This window comes from Lepidochelys kempii, chromosome 9, assembly GCF_965140265.1.
Source record: "Lepidochelys kempii isolate rLepKem1 chromosome 9, rLepKem1.hap2, whole genome shotgun sequence".
Lineage (NCBI taxonomy): Eukaryota > Metazoa > Chordata > Testudines > Cheloniidae > Lepidochelys > Lepidochelys kempii.
The window spans coordinates 55561869-55582310 of record NC_133264.1 but is presented as its reverse complement, the minus strand read 5'-3'; the positions used below and the strand labels follow the sequence as shown (position 1 = coordinate 55582310).

Sequence of the window (20442 nt, the reverse complement as noted above, 5' to 3'; positions counted from 1 at the left end):
TTTACAGAAACCATGGATACAGAGGGACCTAGACAAATTAGAGGACTGGGCCAAAAGAAATCTGATGAGGTTCAACAAGGACAAGTACAGAGTCCTGCATTTAGGATGGAAGAATCCCATGCACCGCTACAGATTAGGGACTGAGCGGCTAGACAGCAGTTCTGCAGAAAAGGACCTAGGGGTTACGGTGAACAAGAAGCTCGATATGAGTCAACAGTGTGCCCTTGTTGCCAAGAAAGCTAACAGCATTTTGGGCTGTATAAATAGGAGCATTGCCAGCAGATCGAGGGATGTGATCATTCCCCTCTATTCGGCACTGATGAGGCCTCATCTGGAGTACTGTGTCCAGTTTTGGGCCCCACACTACAAGAAGGATGTGGAAAAATTGGAAAGCGTCCAGCGGAGGGCAACAAAATGATTAGGGGGCTGGAACACGTGACTTATGAGGGGAGATTGAGGGAACTGGGAATATTTAGTCTGCAGAAGAGAAGAATGAGGAGGGATTTGATAGCTGCTTTCAACTACCTGAAAGGGGGTTCTAAAAAGGATGGATCTAGACTGTTCTCAGTGGTAGCAGATGACAGAACAAGGAGTAATGGTCTCAAGTTGCAGTGGGGGAGGTTTAGATTGGATGTTAGGAAACACTTTTTCACTAGGAGGGTGGTGAAGCACTGGAATGGGTTACCTAGGGAGGTGGTGGAATCTCTATCCTTAGAGGGTTTTAAGGCCCAGCTTGACAAAGCCATGGCTGGGATAATTTAATTGGGGATTGATCCTGCTTTGAGCAGGGGGTTGGACTAGATGACATGCGGAGGTCCCTTCCATCCCTGATATTCTAGGATTCTATGACCTAAAGAGATCCAGCGGAGACAGTTGGGCTTCCCTGCTAATAGAGTGCAAAGTTCTGTGGGAAGATGAAGTACTAAATGAACCAAGACTTTTACATAGCATATAGTGACTCTCAGAAGGAAGGAACACTGTTTAAAACATAGTTCCAGCTAGACTAGTTCCCAGAACACTTTTGCTGGATAGCATGAATGAGGCCAAGCAATGTTAGAAATTGGTTTAGCTGGAATTGTATTTAAACATTTCTTTAAATCTGCTCCTGACCTAGTGCAGACAGAAGCTAGATATCACTTCTGGCTGGGGAGAAAGTGACCCTTACAGGTCAGAGTGGTGGTAGTGGGTAATCTAACTGGCTGAGTATGGGTAGGACTAAAGAAGCAGCAGAGATGGACAAGATGATTTACCTGCCTTGCAGATAGCCCCTCAGCTGCAAAAAAACAAGTACAGGAGGCTAACGCTCTCCTGACCCCACCCAGTTCAGTTTTACAAATAAAGAAACACTATTTCTTGCAGTTGTTGTAATTGGCTTGATTTATAGAAGCTTTGACAGTGCGCATATAAAACCTACCCACTGAAATGTGTGGATGTCACTGCAGGTGACGAGAAAGTAGATGGCAAACTGCTCCCACTGTCCAGCCAGGTCTCTGCACTAGTGAAAATCTCTTCTGCCTGGCTCCTTGATAGTTTCTGCTTCTCGTGTAGCAGAAGGACTGCATCTCCAGGAAGCAAGAGGCTGGCACCTGTACCAAACACAATGAGACAATTCTTCACATTTAGTCTTGATTGGAAATATATCAGCTTTCATAGCTCAAGAAGCCTGGGAATGGCCCTGCTCTGTATCTAGTACCTAATAGTTTAAAGGGTAGAACTGACCCAGGTGACAAAGGTGGGGGGGAGGAGGTCGTCACAACCTAACTTCCCAGAGAAGCATGGTCGAGTGCTAAAGCATCAAACACATAGGTGGAGAAAAAACAGAAGAAAGCAACAGCCCTGAAACCACTGGGTAGGTGAAGAACCTGAGCACTACTTTTGGATTTTCCATTCTGTTCAAACCTGGGACAGTGAATCTGAGCCCATGCTCAGATCCCCAGGAAAAGCCTATGACAAATGCAATACAAGAAAATTTACATTATTTAACATTAAAGTTATTTCAAACCACTCCAAAATCAAGAAAAAAACCACAAAAGTTCAGTTTGCTATGGTAACCTTAATTCACCCAAATTACACGTCTAGGATAGAAAGAAGAACAAAGCTCAAAAGGTTTAAGGAAAGACTCAAAGAACAGAAACAGTGGTCTGTTACAATGCAAAAATATCCAAAGGGAATCAGAATGCAAGTGAGGATGCCAGGTAAAGTAAAGTAAACAGACACTGCCAAAACTACATACAGCTAAACTAGGCTGTATACAGCTACAAAATGAAGATACAAAGTGACTAAATCTCGACTAAAAACCAAGAAAAGCTCCCCCCAGAATCTATTTGGTAGAGACTGAAAGCACTGTCCACCAATTCCTTTTGGTTCCTGTCACCACATCCAAAAAGGAACCAGAGGACAAAGCTGAGAGCTAGAGGGAACTGTGAAGCCAATAACCCTAAGTCCTCAAACAGCTACCATTTGCCTTGTGCAAATGACCAACATAGTTCATGCATCTCAGATCTCTAATTTTATTATTTAGGACCAAAATTCTCTGCTGGCATAATTCCATTAGAGTTACTCCTGTAGCTAATTTAGCCCTTAATGGATTACCAAAGGGCGTATAACAGTAACTCCTCATTTAATGTTGTAGTTATGTTCCTAAAAAAATGCGACTTTATGTGAAACGATGTTAAACTAATCCAATTTCCCCATAAGAATGAACGTAAATGGGGGGGGGGCTTAGGTTCCAGGGAAAAATTTTTTTGCCATACAGTACAGTATTATAGTTCGGAGGTGTCCCCGCCTTACCCCACACAGGTACAATCCACTGGCACTAGAGACAATGAGGCAGGCAAGGAGGCTGAAGAGGCTATAGGCTAGGAGAAGCACGTTGCACAGCAGCAGCGGCAGCTTCCCCTAATCTGCAAGCACCAGGGGTGGGGGGCTCAACCCTCGGCCCACCCACTCCCCCAAACCCCCACCCTTAACCCGCCTTTTCTTCCCCCCCACCCTTTACTCCACACACCGCGTCCTCGCACCTCCCCCCCCCTCCTGCCCTCCCCCCCCTCCTGCCCTCGGCTATCAGCTGGCTTGCAGCATTCAGGAGGGAGGGGGAGGAGCGAGGACACAGCAGGCAGGCTCCCCCTCCCTCCCCTGCCTCCTGAATGCCACAAGCCAGCTGATTGCCGTGGGCAGGAGGCAGGGGAGGCGTGCTGTGTCCTTGCTCCTCCCCCCTCCCTCCTGCCCACTGCAATCAGCTGGCTTGAGACATTCAGAGGGCAGGAGCGAGGACTTGACATGCAACCTCCCCCCTCCCTCCCTCCCCTGCATCCTGCCCACGGCAATCAGCTGGTTTGTAGCGTTTGGGAGGTAGAGGAGGGAAGGGGAGCCTGCATGCTGAATCCTTGCTTCTCCCCGCTCCCTCCTGAATGCCGCTGATCGCTGCGGGCAGGAGGAGGAAGGGGAAGGCACTGATCTGCAAGGTCTGCCAGCAGACAGGAGGAGCTGTGGGGGGGCAGGGGGCATAGGGGAGCTGATGGGGGCTGCCAGCTGTGGACAAAGCAGGCAGCCAAACGATGTTATAGCGAAGCATAGCAGAACTTTAAATGGAGCATGTTCTGTAATTGAGCAGGGACGTAAGATCAGAACAGCTTTAAGTGAGAGGACGTTAAGTGGGGAGTTACTGTACCAAAATACTCGAATACAGACTCATACTATAATTTGAACCTCTACCATTTGCAGAAAAGGAGAAATCAGAGTCCTTTGTCTTGAATTATAACATGGAATCAATCTGGGATTTACTGTAGAAAAGCCAACCTTCTGAAACACTTTAAGACTTTGTTTCACTCAATTTCTAAGTTACTTCTCACCTGTACAATATACACACAAGGTCACGTTTGTCCACAAAGGTTGTTTTATGCTCAGACGCTCTTTAAAATATCTTCATCTATCTTTGCATTAAGACCCAGCATGGAAAATAGACTTTTAGAAGTATTCTTCCTCTGCATGGGTGAGATTCTGAAGACAGGGGTTATAATGGAAACTTCGACATTACCATATCCAGAATCCTCACAGAAGCAAATGCTATCCAGAGCAGCCAAACCACCAGGATTTGGAAGTAGTTTTATGAGTCAAGTCCACTACACTAATAAAAGCTATATGCACTGGAGGTCATGGGTTTGCTTTCAAAAGGAAAGCTCTAAGTTATTTCATTAACAGATGACAATAGCACTGTTGAAAAGCCACTAATCCTCATCCATACACACATATTTGGTGTTAGAGAGCAGCTGCTACAAAGGAAAAGGGAAAAGAAGAGAATGAAAGGAAAAGAAGAGAGTCAAAACAGAGTGGGTGGGAAGACATACTGCTGAAATGTGATCAGAGTAAGCAGCCTGAGATACTTTTAAGTATAAGGAATCTTATAGAATGGTTGTGTGTATCAGTAACAGCTAGAAGTTTGCTGAACACAGTAACCAAAAATCATTCCCCTCTCCTTTTCTGCTTCAAAAAGAAGCATGCAAAATAAAGCCACATACCTTAAGAATTTGCTATAAGAAAAACAGTGTGGTTAGCAAGAATACCTCAGATTACCGTAATTGCATATTTGTTAGATAAAAGTGAATTTCCAGGAGAATTTTTAGAAATACTCGCCACTGTTTCCAGCTGAGACTGATCACAGTGGTAGCTGCCATTTCATAGCTATTTCTCCGAAGGAGCTCATTTTGGACGATGTAGATGCAATGGCACCAGCCGGGGCAGTTGTGGGCACCCACAGGACACCGCACTGTCGAAATGCCGCTGCTGAGCGCGGCCGCCGGAGAACCGCCCGCCGAAATGCCACCGAGAAGCGTTGCCATTTCTCGGCGGCATTTTGGCGGCCGGGTGTCTGGCACCCGACACAGTCTTCTGGGAATAGAAATATGATATTCCCACAGAAAGGTTGACATAGACTATGACTTTGGAAATACAGCTCTGATTTCAATGCATGAAAAAGCAAGGAATTTAGCAAGACACTGTAACACCAGGTCTATTATTTTAACAGCTCCATTAAGCAGTAAAACTAACTAACACCAACAAGAGCTCTTTTGTTAAACTAGAATTTTAACTAGGACAACAAACAGACTGAACATACCTTACAGTAACTTGATAAATTTCTTGCTTCCCCCACCCCAGGTATTCAGCTCACAGATGCATTCTCGAACATGGAAACTCTACTTGATTGAGAATTCTTCTGTCATATTTAAAATACTTTTACTGTTCTTTTGTAGTTGACTTACATTGAAGGACGTTGCTAGCCAACAACAAGGGTGTATTTGATACACAGACAATCAGACTGCTGAAGGGCATGCAGGCTGCCCTTTATTCTGACTGAATGGAAGAAGCAATTGAACTCATTTATGGAGTATGATAGCTGAAACAATAGAAGCCACCATCCAAAGCACAGGCCACACAGAAGGCCTGAACATGAACTAACTCAGGGAGAAGAAGAGTATCCCTGGGAACAGATTTCAAATGCAGGGACTGGAGCACGGTTTGGAATACAGCTGTGCGTGGCAGCAAGAAAAGCCATGAGAAAGCCAGAGAAGCAGTGATAACAAGGAAGCCAAATGAGAAAGTGCTTCTTGTAGACAGGGCCCTGGCTGGAAAGGTACGCTTGGAAACTGTGAACAAAGAAAAACACTGTCTCCTCTTTGTTCCTACTGTGTTCAGGGGAACAGGAATGTGTGTCCATTCTTTGTAAATGGACAGGATTGCACCAAATAATATACCTGACTCATCAGCACTTTCTCCTGTTAACAGAAACAAACCAGCAAAGCTCCAAATATTGGCTAACCAATATTAAGGTTCTCCTTCAAAATGCTAATACAGTAGACTTCTGCATACCGACACCTCTGTCAAGCCAGTTACATTTCAGACATTTTAAAGTGCTTTGAGATCATTGAGAAAAAAGGATGCTATACAGGCAAAGTATTATTTATTCTTGGTATAATTATTTCTGAACTGGCATGTTCTTTGGTTTCTTGCCATTAGAAATGCAGAGGGAAGAAGAAGTAAAATAAAGTTTCCATCAATGCAATGTAACTGATTATTTCAAACATGTGCTTTCAACTATACAGAAATCCAGTCATTTCGTAGCACACACAACCATTTTCAGTGACATGCTTCTCCTCTTTCAGATCATTTTACCTTCTCTACTATCTGCTATACAACAGTCTCCCTGCTGGGCTCTTTTAATATCTCCAGAGGTAAGTCCATTTTCTGTCTCCATGCAGTCATCAAGAGGTGGAAATGGCAAGGAGGATTCATCAGTTCTATCCATGTGGTTACAGAAACCAGGAATCAGGAAGGTGATGTTCTAAAATACAGAATACAACAGTATGAATCAGACTGACTCCTCACTGGTTGGTGACAGATGCCAATAACCTTTGCTGGTGGAGAAAGCAATCCAATCTGATCCTTGTGGTTCATGTTTGTCTGACTTACCACCACAACAACAACGAGTCCGGTGGCACCTTAAAGACTAAGATTTATTTGGTCTTTATTTTGTCCTTATTTTATTAGTCTCTAAGGTGCCACCAGACTCCTTGTTGTTTTTGTGGAGACAGACTAACAAGGCTACCCCCAATACATGATCCACAACAGTGATGGAAGAAGAGAGATTACAGAGTCTGCTTCCGCATACTTAAAATTTGTTCTAATCCTTTGGCAATCCTTTGTTCAGAAGTTAACTTATGCACCAACGACCACCCCACACTTATTTGTTGACTACAGCAGTTCTAACTGAGCAAGTGGAATAGATTCTTTTGCTGGCAGACTTGAGATCATTAAGACACACCAATCATTTCTGGGGGGGGGAGGGGTGAAAATTCAGGCCTCACCTTTCCCAGCAGCTCCTTTTTCTCATAGCCAAACAGCATTAAAGCAAAACTGTTGTTGATGCCATAGATGCTCCCATCTCGTTGGAGTGTGATAAGCCCACTGAGGGCGGTGAAAACCCAGACAGTGGCAGAGTAAGAACAGTCTGTGGAAGATCCTGTCTTGAACTCCTGAAAGAGTCCATCCTCAATCACTGAGACTTGGTCCTCATCAGGAAGACTAGCCCTCAGCTTTAAACTGAGAGGAAATGTTGTGCCCTCCCTGGCTCGACCTATAGATCTCTGGATCTTGAGATTCTAAAAAGAGAAACACTGTTTACACATCAAGTTATGCACAGGAAAGCTTTCCAGGGGGTGGAGGGGAGAATGTGTTATTTCACTAGGAGAGCTCCTGCAGTGAAAGCCCTAGCTCATTACTTAGCTAGGAAACACCTGAACAGCAACCAACAACTGCATAGCCATTATCAGGAGACTTAGGTCTTAGGTGCTAAATCTGCCACCAGAGGCTCTATTTGTTACCCAACTAGAGAAAGCCAACATATGAAATATGAAGACTGTGCAGTATTTATATCACAAGTGAGAAGAGCAAGGAACAGCTTAGTTGATAGACCACACAGTACCTTTGGAATTTTCTTGCCAGGAGCAGGGATCTGCACCGAAGGAATCAGGTCTGTTATGTAGTGACCAACTACTTCTTCCAATGATGTGTAACCATGGAGATGAGCAAAAAGAAGGTCACACGATGTAATCTCTCCCTTAAAAAGAGTTCACATGACCCTCATCATTATAATGTTTTAACCACGGGCCACACCACTCCTAAAGAGCAGTTTATGCTAATATCAAACAATATGGCTGGACGTGCCCATGAAGAGAGTCAATACCAATAACAAACACTGATTCAGTAAGCAGATGCAGTATAATACAGTGCCACTCTGACACTATTTTTATACACGGAAACTACATGTAGCTAAAATCCATGTGAGGCAAGTGGAAAAACAGTATCTGAGATTTCCCCCAACAAAAAGTGTTTGTACACAAAGATTTACAACCATGTCTGTTAATTCACCTGCAGTATTCTATCTATACTGAGAGACCACTGAGCTAATCATGTTAGAAACTGCAAGTCAAGACTGAGATCAACTGGCACGGCTGTGTGGGAGAAACTTGCAGAGTCTGCCCACACTACACCTGGCTCCAGCCAGTGCTATCTACATCTTTCATATTCATGAGTACTAAATTGTCTGTTAAAGCTTTTAAGATCCCCTCACTTGCACAAAAGCTCTTTTGTCAAATTGCTCTCACATTTTGTGACTAATAGAACAGAACACTCACATCACTTCTGAAGGAAACAGAGGCAGAGAGTCTTTCCACTGGTTCCAGCACAACCACACAGCACTGGTTGTCCTTGCTTCTCATTTTCCTCATCCAGACTGAGACAGGGATCTTCTCATTGCTACGTCCTATAACATCCACCTGTTAACAGAAATCAACATTAAATACAGTGTTCTGATATGTCTCTTTACCTACCAACAGCTTCAGGGCAATGAGAGCTGAATAAGATTTCAATCTGAGATGTGACTCTCCTGCTGTTAGAAATGCAAGATAAGGGATCTTTCTATTAATTTTTCGAACAGGGCAAAGTGAAAAAGTCTTCCTTAATGGTGCCAATTCCTCTTGCATTCTCCAAAACATTCAATTAAATGGAAACCTCCATTTGTATTATAGGGGGTATGACAAACAGTTCTGGACTATAGGATTGCTCCGCTCCAGCTACAGGCAAAAACCTGCAGCTCCACTGCTCCGGAGCTGCTCAGAGCTCTAGCTCCGGGCTCTGCTCCAAAGCCCTGCATTCAATGAATGCATAATATCAATATGCAAGCTGCATATTTATACATTTGTATCTCCAATATTGCGGCTTTGCTGAAATGCTGTTATAAATAAAGTTGTTTGAGTTACTCGGCCATTGAAAGAGCATGTAACATTAAAACTTCTCTGTGCTTGCATAACAGCTTTGTTTTTAAACCTCACATCTGACATGCACAATCAACATGGAGTCCCCAATAAGATCCAGTGCTTTTGCTCTGTTAGAATATAAAGGGCTGAAGGTTTGCAAATAGTTTACCGATCTCACACACACACACACACACACACACACTTATTCTCTTCAACCTCAGAAAAAAGATCAAGGTGTTTCCCCAACTTTTGTATGCCTTTTAAAAAGTGATACTCTAACACCATACCAGGTTTCAGAGTAGCAGCCGTGTTAGTCTGTATTCGCAAAAAGAAAAGGAGTACTTGTGGCACCTTAGAGACTGACAAATTTATCTGAGCATAAAATTTTGTGAGCTACAGCTCACTTCATCGGATGCATTCAGTGGATCCACTGAATGCATCCGATGAAGTGAGCTGTAGCTCACAAAAGCTTATGCTCAGATAAATTTGTCAGTCTCTAAGGTGCCACAAGTACTCCTTTTCTTTATTCTAACACCATACACTCAAAGATGCATTCCTTATGGGAATCTCAGTAAATTACAATAACCAAAACAGCAGCTGGATCCTTGCAAGAAGAGTTAGCACTGTGGAAATAAACCAGCAGACTTAACTTCAATGGTAGCTATATTAATTTCAACTGCAAAAATGCCAGTTTTATTTCTTGTTGGAATAGATTCCTCTAAAATAAGATGATTCTTTCACATGAGGTTTACTCACTTTTTCCCCTGTCCTGTTCATATCAGGCCTTACTAGCATTGCGATAGAAAGAGTTTATGCATTTACTACACCATAAGAAGTCTCTGAAATACATTTAATAGCACAAATTTTGAGTTGAACAACTGTCAGACATGCTAATTTCTATTCTGGGGCCTCAGCCAACCAAACCTTCACTTTACTCCCCAAACTTGTTTTAGGACTGAGAAAGCTGTAGTTCTGAGGTGCTGTAAATCTCTTTTAAAAGAGAAGACCTGCTGAGAGGCTATGAGCTCATTTTCCCTCCAGAATATTTGCACATGCAATAACTGGACAATAGAAACAAAAAAATGCTTTTTTTGAGACATTTCTCTCAGACAGTTCCATATACTTTATGGCTTATATTCCCTTGAAGGCAAGATATCGTTTTTTCATTTTCAGTTAAGTGTTTTGCCATATATATCCTCAGATATTTCATCGCATTTGACTGCTTTGATAACTATTTAATTCATGGAATGCAATTTAAAGTTTAATTTTTTTTTTTAAATTACATTGAGACAGTCCTTGGGAATCTTGCATTAGTATTAATGGCTCAACTTGGAGCAGTTTAACATTTTTGCTCAAATTAATTCATAATGGACGTTAGATAGAGAAACAGTCATCCTGACTATACAAGTTGACACAGGGATGACTCTTACGAGTGCCTCCCAAGTGGACTTCATAAGCCAGAATTAAAAAAGGCAAAACATGTTTATAAGCTTCTTTTAAAAAAAGAAATGCCTCCACTGTCAAAGAGTGACAAAAGGTTACCCAGGGACATGTACTGGACAACACTGAAGAGTTAAGTTGAAATAATCACACAAGTGTATTTCTGTAAGGGATTATTTGCTTGAACATCTCACACACCACTGTTCCAGAAACCACAGCTGCATATCCATCATCTTCCACATGTTCCTCCCCTAGAGCCTCCACTACACCCTGAGTAGATTTTGATATCAACTGGGACAGCTTCTGGCCAATCAGCTCGTGACTACTGTACCCAAGGAGCTTGCAGGCTGTGTCACTGGCAACAAGAATCTAGGAGAGGAAAAAGAATGCAGTAAGAATTTTGTTTCTAGTTCTCCTACTAGATGACTGGTCTAATATTTCGTTACATCACATCTTCTCTCAATGGAAGTTGGAAACGATAGGTCCTACTTTTATTCTGAAACCTGATACGTATTTCACTTCATACTTAGTCGTATTCCTATGTCTGTTTCAATTTTATGACAATCCGCTGCTTTGGGCTTTGTCTACACTGCCAATTGAACAAAATTTTGTCGTTCACAGGTGCTTAAAAAAACAACTCTCCCGCCCCACAAAAAAAGACAAAAGTTTTGCCGCAGCAAGTGGCAGCGTAAACGGCTCATTGTCAGCAGGAGCGCTCTCCTGCTGACAACGCTTGTAGGGGGGTGAAAATATTTTGTTGGCAAAAGTGTCGACAAAAACCGTTTACACTGCCCAACTTTTTATGTAGTCTAGACAAAGCCATAGTCACTTATCTGGTAAACGAAACAGAGACACTGCTTTCATCTTTTCCTCTTTCTTGTATACTACTCAGCACCCTCCAGCCATTTGGCTTGTGAAAACAAAACTATCTAGTGGAATAAAATTATGTTATATTTACAAGTAAATCCTAAATAGGACTATAGTTTTAGATGTATCTAACAGCAAAAACAACTGATCAGCAACCTGCAGACTAGTATCCAAAATCCAGTTAGCCAACCCTTGCTTTTAACTTAACTATAATTCCTTTAAATTGATTACAGTAAAATAATCCAGTTAGCACAGTGAAAGGGTCCTTCGTTACAGCTACATCAAGCCACAGTTCAGTCTTCAGTTCAATTTCCAGCTTACTGTAGCTGCAACTGCTGATTCTAGCTGACGAGTCTTTTTTGTTTTAAATAAAGTGACCTGCTCCAGACCTTCAAAAGGTGCATTAACCACATAATGTCTACAGTTCTTAAAGTGATTCTGCACCACAAAGAGCATTTTACAGTGTAGGACCTATGTCTGCATGAGGAAAGCCTAAACTTTCAGACAGCTAGATACACTGGCCATAAGCTTATATGAATACAGCATTAAGTGCAAAGAACTCCAAGTATATTTCAATTTGTATTAACCTTTGTCCTAAAGTTTTATTTTCCCCTTCTCTGCTTGAAAAGGGCTCAATAGATCAGTGTTCTGTCTGATCTTGTCTTGTGTGCATTTTGCCAATTATAAACTATTCCTGGGATACATAAATCTCACATACTTTTAAGACTTGTGAATGACTATGAGTTCCATTACATATACAAGTAAAAATTACACAAGTCTGAATCTACATAAAACTATGTGGTTTATAACAGAACTATACAAAGCTCATTTTTAATGGGTGGTCCTGCTACAGCCATGGTAAAAGGCTGGTACAGGCGGTTCTTGGACTTAAGACACAATTGGTTCCTGAAAATTGCGTCGTAAGTCAAAACTTCGTAACTCGGAACAGCAGTCCACTCCATTGTGGGACCGAGCGTCATAACGTCGAAACCAACTGTCGTATGTCAAATCAGGGTGTCAATTCAGAAACGTCGTAAGTGCCTTTCGTCATAAGGCGAACTTCGTAAAGTCGAGGACTCCCTGTACCTCTGTTGTCCTGACATCCACAGTGAAGACAGCTTTATTTGGGTTGCGCACAGCAGCTGGGAGCGACGGGAGGGATTCCTCTACACTCATGACATTCAAGAAGGAACAAGAGGTGCTACCGACTGAACAGGATAAGGAGGCAAGTTCCAAATGAGCCCAAGGGTTACCAAGATTGCCAGAACAAATGTTATGAGCAGCCAGTGAAGATAAGCAATAGGAAGTCCATTCATCCTCTAAAGGAAAAAAGATGAGCATCTCTGTAGTTAAAGAAGTCTGATATAAAAGAACATTTAGTGGGGAGACAATTTTCAGGGAAAGATCACCAACTGAAGCAATTGTCAAGTAGTTTACATATAAAAACTTTAAATTTTTAGACTAAAGAAAGATTTTCAAAGCCTAATATTAAATACAAATGTTTTCAATATTTTTAATGTTAATACGAACAGTTGTTTTGATCAGATTTAAGTATTCCAGTACTTATGACTCAAAGGCTGGAAAAATGCAATGTTACTGGTTCTCATGCACTGTTTCGCTAGTCTTATTTTCTTTTGGCCAACCTGAGAAAAGACCAAATGATGATTTTAAAAATTCTATCCGTTTTAATAATCTAAGCTGTTATTAATAATTTTTACATAGACAGTGTTCCATTAAATATTTGTTTAGTCAGAAACTAGTTAATTACCTGCTTGTAACTACAACAGCACTGGAACTGGTGAGGAAGCGCTGTTCACCCACCGATACTTTTGACTACTAACAAACAAAAATCTGTAGGGCACATCTTGCCAAGTGACTCTGCTGAAATTCTCAGAAGTCCTACATCGAAAGGGAGGTACTTCAGGAAATATCATAGCGTCACCTATAAAGTCATTTCACTCCCAAAAGAACAAGCAGGGGTAGGCAGTACTGAGGAAGGTGTCTAAAACAGTGGTTCTCAAACTTTTTTTTCCCCATGCACCACTTGAAAATTGCTGAGGGTCTCAGTGGACCACTTAATGATCTTTCCAAATGTTGTTTGTATCGTTAGATAACTACTGTAAAGGACTTTGGATAAAAGCATTATATACAAAAAAAACAAAAAAAATTTTTTGTTCTACAAATAAAAGCACACAACTCGTTTTAATATCAATAGTATTACCTTTCTAAATCGATGGATGTGCCCTCTTCCCCCTGCCCCCCGTTGTGGAAGCCCCCAAGCTGGGGCTGGAAAGGAGGGGGGTCTCCAGCACCATGGCAGCAACCGAGCTGGGCTGGGAAGGATGGGGGTCTCTCCCTCTCTCTCCTGCCGCGGCAGCTAGGGCTGGCAAGGAGGAGAGTCTCTCTCTCTCCACCACAGCAGCCCCCAAGCTGGGGCTCGGAAGGAGTGGGGGTCTCTCCAGAAGCCGCAGCCCTGGAGCTGGGGAAAGTCACTTCTTTCCCTGGCCACTGCAGCCCTGCATGTCCCAAATTCCCCCCACCCCCTCTTCTTACCCCACTGCTCCCTCTCAACTACCCGCTATTTCCCCCAAGGCTACCACCTCACCTTACATATGCATCTTCTCCAGGGTCCAGGGACCTAATCAGTGGAGCCATGCTTGCACAGCTCCACTAATTAGATGGGTGGCCATTCTCTCTTGTGTGCAGCTGCCCAGGCATGCACCTTAGAGGGAATTATCCACAGACCACCTGAATGGAGCTCAGACCACAGTTTGAGAACCTCTGGTCTAAAACAAGGCAACTTAAGGGTATGTAAACCGTTATGCTGGTAATAGTCACCATGTAGTAAGACCTTCATCCAACCCATGGATATGCTCTGGGTTCAGAAGTAGTCAAATTCGTTCCCCATCCCTATCACCTCCTCCTCCTCACTCCTTTGGTACAACTTCCTGAACACATTATCTTTTTTTTGCAATTACTTCTTTAACTGTGTCATTTCTAATTTATGGGGAAAGTCTTAAGGCGGGGTGGCCAGCCTGAGAAGGAGCCATAATTTACCCACGTACATTGCCAAAGAGCCACAGTAATATGTCAGCAGCTCCCCCCATCGGCTCCCTCACCCCGCTCCCAGCGCCTCGCACCCACCGGCAGCCCTACCGATCAGCACCTCCCCCTCCTTCCCCACACCTTCCGATCAGCTGTTTCATGGCATGCAGGAGGCTCTGACCGGGAGGGGGAAGAGCGAGGGCACTGCAGGCTCAGGGGAAGGGACGGGAAGGGGTGGAGTGGGAGTAGGGCCTGTGGCAGAGCCAGGGGTTGAGCAGTGAGCACTCCCCGGCACATTGGAAAGTTGGTGCGTGTAGCTCCACCCCCGGAGTCGGTGCCTATACAAGGAGCCGCATATTAACTTCTGAAGAGCCACATGTGGCTCTGGAGCCACAGGTTGTCCACCCCGTCTTAAGGCATTGGAAAGAACAGATATCTTGATTCATAAGTTCACACTGTCAAATTCAGAGTGCTACATGATAATCACCAGACAAAGAAGCTTTACTCTGGCAGAGTCTGGAAAGCCCACTTTTTCTACTCTTGTTGGTCCAAGGGTAGGATTTGCTCAGCTCATCAGAGTCACTCAGTCCTGGAAGGGGTAATCCTAATGAGGTGCCCTCTTCAGAGGGGACACAATCCTTGGTTGCCATAGTCAGACCCTCGCTGGAACACCACAGTTAGGAGTCCATCTATAATGGAAATATAGAAGGGACCAATGAGATCAATGATTGAGAGAACACTCCACAGCATACAGACAGCCATCAGTGTTCCCCAGTTTGCACCATGAAAAATAAAGACGGTGTGAGATGAGGACAAGATTTTCCATGGAGAGATGAGCCTTTGGTGGGGCTCTCCGCTGCTCACACAATACTTTTACTGTTGTTCCAGTATTAGTCTTCCTTAAGGAGACCCACTTTTCCCTGAAAGATTCATTTCTCAACAATCTTTATTATATATAACTAGCTGTTTAGTAGTTTCCAAATTCACAATGGAAGAGACAAATTAAATGCTACATTCTACATTAACAGTCTCTCCTCTACTGATATCACTTTCTTTAAACAGTAAAGTGTTAGGGCTTCAGACAAGTCTTAGAGGTTTTGTAACTATCCATAGAGAGTACAATCTAGCCACACCACTGTTAGATTGATGAAGCTATCGGACTAACAACTGGAGACACAAAAGAGGTACACATGTCCCCACGGAATTTGTGTGCTTGATCTTAACACACACACACAGATATATATGTATATATGCAAAAGAGAATTAAATGGGGGCAGTTACAAATAGTTAAAAGTTAGGGTTGTGGATTAGTTGCAGTTAACTCATGCGATTAACTCAAAAAAATTAATCGCGATTAAATCACACTGTTAAACAATAGAATACCAATTGAAATGTATTAAATATTTTTGGATATTTTTCTACATTTTCAAATATATTGATTTCAATTAAAACACAGAATACAAAGTTTACAAAAATATTTGCACGGTAAAAATGATAAAATAAATAGCATTTTCAACTCACCTCATACAAGTACTGTAGTGCAATCTCTTTATTGTGAAAGTGTAACTTACAAATATAGATTTTTTTCTTATATAACTGCACTCAAAAACAAAACAATGTAAAACTTTAGAGCCTACAAGTTCATTCAGTCCTACTTCTTGTTCAGCCAATCACTAAGACAAAAGTTTGTTTACATTTACAGGAAATACTGCTGCCTGCTTCTTATTTATGTCACCTGGAAGTAAGAATAGGCTTTCACATGGCACTTTTGTAGCCAGTGTTGCAAGGTATTTACGTGCCAGATATGCTAAACATTCGTATACCCCTTTATGTGTTGGCCACCATTCCAGAGGACATGCTTCCATGCTGATGATGCTTGTTAAATATATAGTGTGTTAATTAAATTTGTGACTGAACTCCTTGGAAGAGAACTGTAGGTCTCCTGCTCTGTTTTACCCGCATTCTGCCATATATTTCATGTTATAGCAGTCTCGGATGATGACCCAACACATGATGTTCATTTTAAGAATACTTTCACGCAGATTTGACAAAACGCAAAGAAGTGTGAGATTTCTAAAAATAGCTACAGCACTCAACCCAAGATTTAAGAATCTGAAGTACCTTCCAAAAATCTGATTGGGATGGGGTGTGGAGCATGCTTTCAAGACTTCTGAAAGAGCAACATTCCGATGCGGACACTACAGAACCTGAACCACCAAAAAAAAAGAAAAATCGAACTACTGGTGGTATCTGACTCAGATGATGAAAATGAACATATGTCAGTCCACTCTGCTTTGGATCGTTATCGAGCAAAACCCATCATCAGCATGGACGCATGTCCTCTAGAATGGTGGCTGAAGCATGAAGGGACATATGAATCTTTATTGCATCTGGCACGTAAATATCTTGTGATGCTGGCTACAACAGTGTCATGTGAATACCTGTTCTCACTTTCAGGTGACATTGTAAACAAGAAGCAGGCAATGTTATCTCCTGCAAATTGTAACCAAACTTGTTTGTTTGAGCCACTGGCTGAAGTAGGACTGAGTGGACTTGTAGGCTCTAAAGTTTTACATTGTTTTATTTTTGAATGCAGTTATTTTTTTAACATAATTCTATATTTGTAAGTTCAACTTTCATGATAGAGATTGCACTACAGTACTTGTACTAGGTGAATTGAAAACGACTATTTCTTTTGTTTTTTACTGTGAAAATATTTATAATAAAAAATATAAAGTGAACACTGTACACTTTGTATTCTGGGCTGTAAATGAAATCAATATATTTGAAAATGTAGACAACACCCACAAATATTTAAATAAATGGTATTCTATTATTTTTTATTAATCGCTTAACAGTCCTATTAAAAATATATTGATTATGCATAATCTATTTGCTAATGTGGCATTTTTATAGTTGCCCTCCAAATGCCCTTGTTTATACATCATTAAGAAGCAAAGGCTGGAAGAATTTTTTCTGCTTCAAAAACAACCCCCCCCCCCCACAATTTCCCACCCTAGAGGACTGGTTTGATGTTTCAGACACAAATTGTTAGACCTCACACCTTAACTGAAGGAGTTAGGGTGCTGAAGCTGTTACAAAAAGCATGCTTTCTCCAAAATATTAGTCACTGAAGTTAACTAAGCCTTAACACACAACAAAACAAACTCCCCATCTCACCTGCTCAGCTTCTGCTCTCTTATTACCTCCCAAATCATCCTTTCACTGCTTTTCCAGGCCCATGAGTTTTGTCTATGCAAAGAAAAGAACACACACTGTCAACGGAGTCAGGAAGAGGTGCCGCGGAAAAGAAAGGTGGGAGGGGACCGCGGCTCGGGCTGCAGCCTGAGCACAAACAGCGCCCCCTGAACCCGAGCACTGCGAACCCGAGCCAGCTCGCAGCATAGCCATACCGGGAGGCAAACCGTACTCCACCCCAGTTCAGAAACTATGGCTACAACAGGCGCCACAGGAACCTGTCCCCAATAACACCCACAGCAAGGAAACCTGAGGCCAAACCAGCAGAGACCCTGTCCTGACCCCCGCAACACTCCCAATCCAAGGGAACATCTTTCACTCCCCGCCCCCCAACACCTCCCATCCCAGAGAACATCTTTCACTCCCCCCCTGCTCCCCCCCCGCCACCGGGCGACCCACCCTCTTCCCCCCGAGGATCCCTGCCCCCCATGGCCAATCTCCTCCCTACAAGGTCCCAGACCCGCCACCATGGGGACTATCCTGCTCTCCAATGTCCCCCGGGGCCCATAACCACCTCGGACCCAAGGCGGCCCGCTCCCTGCCCCGCCCCCACCTCGAGGCGCCGGTCACTTGAGAACCGGTGGCGCACATTAGCGCGAAGGGAAGAAGGAAAAAGCATCGCCCCCACCGAGCCCAATCAAGATGGTAAGAAACGGAAGGGTCCAGATTGACAGCCAGAGAAGCCAATCGGCTGCCGAGGCGGTACCCACTCTGGCCCTGAATGGCAAAAACCGGCATAAATAGTTGCTAGGGTGTCCTTGGACCCCGGCGACGGCATGTCACATGAGGCAAAATTAATTAAGCATCTGAAATCGCGCTCCCCTCCACGTGTCACGAAAGACTGCGACGCAGCCAGGGTTGCCAATTCAGTTGGATGTATTCCATATTGACTGGGTTGGTACATGTCATCTCAAGACACAATGCAGAGATAAAGTTTCTTGACACCTTACATGACTGCTTCTTGCAGCAGCTGGTCCTGAAACCCACCAGAGGAGAGGCAATTCTTGATTTAGTCTTAAGTGGAGCACAGGATCAAGTCCAAGAGGTGAATATGACTGGACTGCTTGGTAACTGACCATAATATAATTAAATTTAATATCCCTGTGCAGGGCCATCCCTAGCTATTCTGGGACCCGATGCAGCCCCCCCATCGGGGTGGGGGGGCAGGCCTGAGCAAGGGCGGCTCTCCCCAGGCCTGTGCAGAGGGGACTGGCTTGGGGGGCAGTGAGGAACCACCCACCAGCACTCAACGGCGGCATGGCTGGGACCGGGTCTGCACTTCCCACTGCTGGTGAGTACAGGCTCAGCCCTGCTGCAGAGCTTAGGGGAATGGGGGCGGGGCTGGGGCAGAGCAGGGGCAGAAAGAGGTGGGGAAGGGATGGGGCGGAGCAGGGGCTGAAACAGGGCACCCCTACACCGCTGCGTGTTTTGCGTATGGGTAAGGAAGGCCCTGTCCCTGTGGCAGGAAAAACACCGCAGTGGCCCAACACTGAAGCATCTAATTTCAGAAAGGGGAATTACACAAAAATTAGATGGTTAGTTAAACAGAAATTAAAGGATACAGTGCCAAAAGTGAAATCTCTGCAAGCTACATGGAAACTTTTTAAAGACACCATAATAGAGGCTCAACTTAAATGTATACCCTAAATTAAAAAACATAGTAAGAGAACCAGAAAAGAACCACTGTGGCTAAACAACAAAGTAAAAGAAGCAGTGAGAGGCAAAAGGGCATTCTTTAAAAAGTGGAAGTTAAATCTTAGTGAGGAAAATAGAAAGGAGCATAAACACTGGCAAATGAAGTGTGAAAATACAATTAGGAAGACCAAAAAAGAATTTGAGGAACAGTTAGCCAAAGACTCAAAAAGTAATAGCAAAAAAATTTTTAGTACATCAAAAGCAGGAAGCCTGCTAAACAACCAGTGGGGCCACTGGACAATCAAGGTGCGAAAGGAGCACTCAAGGACGATAACACCATTGCGGAGAAACTGAATGAATTCTTTGCATTAGTCTTCACGGCTGAGGATGTGAGGGAGATTCCCAAACCTGAGCCATTCTTTTTAGGGGACAGATCTGAGGAACTGTCCCAGAGTGAGGTATCATTAGAGGAGGTTTTGGAACAAATTGATAAATTAAACAGCAGTAAGTCATGAGGACCAGATGGTATTCACCCAAGAGTTCTGAAGGAACTCAAATGTGAAATTGCAGACCTACTAACTGTAGTCTGTAACCTGTCATTTAAATCATCTTCTGTACCAGACGACTGGAAGATAGCTAATGTGATGCCAATTTTTAAAAAGGGCTCCAGAGGTGATCCCAGCAATTACAGGCCTGTAAACCTGACTTCAGTACTGGGCAAACTGGTTGAAAGAACAGTAGTGTCAGACATATAGATGAACATAATTTGTTGAGGAAGGGTCAACGTGGTTTTAGTAAAGGGAAATCATGCCTCACCAATCTACTAGAATTCTTTGAGGGGGTCAACAAGCATGTTGACCAATGGGATCCAGTGCACATAGTGTACTTAGATTTTCAGAAAGCCTTTGACAAGGTCCCTCACCAAAGGCTCTTATGCAAAGTAAGCTCCCATGGGATAAGAGGGAAGGGTATGGATTGGTAACTGGTTAAAAGATAGGAAACAAAGGGTAGGTATAAATGGTCAGTTTTCAGAATGGAGAGAGGTAAACTCTGTTCTGGGGCCAGTCCTATTCAACATATTCATAAATGATCTGGAAAAAGGTTAAACACTGAGGTGGCAAAATTTGTAGGTGATACAAAATGACTAAAGATAGTTAAGACACAGGCAGACTGTGAAGAGCTACAAAAAGATATCTCAAAACTGGGTGACTGGGCAACAAAATGGCAGATGAAATTTAATGTTGATACATTCAAAGTAATGCACATTGGAAAGCATAATCCCAACTATACATATAAAATGATGGGGTCTAAATTAGCTGTTACCACTCAAGAAAGAAATCTTGGAGTCATTGTGGATAGTTCTCTGAAAACATCCACTCAATGTGCA

The 20442-nt window shown here is 43.1% G+C and overlaps 1 protein-coding gene across 15 annotated transcripts in view; it reads right to left on the bottom strand.

The window, feature by feature from the left end:
• The window catches only part of PASK (PAS domain containing serine/threonine kinase), a 53703-nt gene extending 35645 nt beyond the window's left edge, over window positions 1–18058 (bottom strand). For 12 of the 15 annotated variants that reach the window (XR_012160870.1, XR_012160872.1, XR_012160868.1 and 9 more), the window contains exons 1-10: window positions 17974–18058; window positions 17343–17414; window positions 14650–14851; window positions 12204–12436; window positions 10449–10619; window positions 8190–8330; window positions 7478–7612; window positions 6861–7154; window positions 6169–6337; window positions 1415–1586 (exon numbers count right to left, since the gene is read on the bottom strand). Coding sequence is in view for 10 of the 15 variants with exons in the window: in XM_073360471.1 (XP_073216572.1) it covers window positions 1415–1586; window positions 6169–6337; window positions 6861–7154; window positions 7478–7612; window positions 8190–8330; window positions 10449–10619; window positions 12204–12436; window positions 14650–14812 (1478 nt within the window). In the remaining 5 variants the exon portion in view is untranslated. Of the gene's footprint in view, window positions 1–1414; window positions 1587–6168; window positions 6338–6860; window positions 7155–7477; window positions 7613–8189; window positions 8331–9566; window positions 9650–10448; window positions 10620–12203; window positions 12437–14649; window positions 14852–17342; window positions 17734–17934 lie in introns of those variants that run through there. The other 3 variants (XM_073360473.1, XM_073360472.1, XM_073360481.1) reach the window with 3 other exon arrangements.
• Window positions 18059–20442: the final 2384 nt, after the last annotated feature.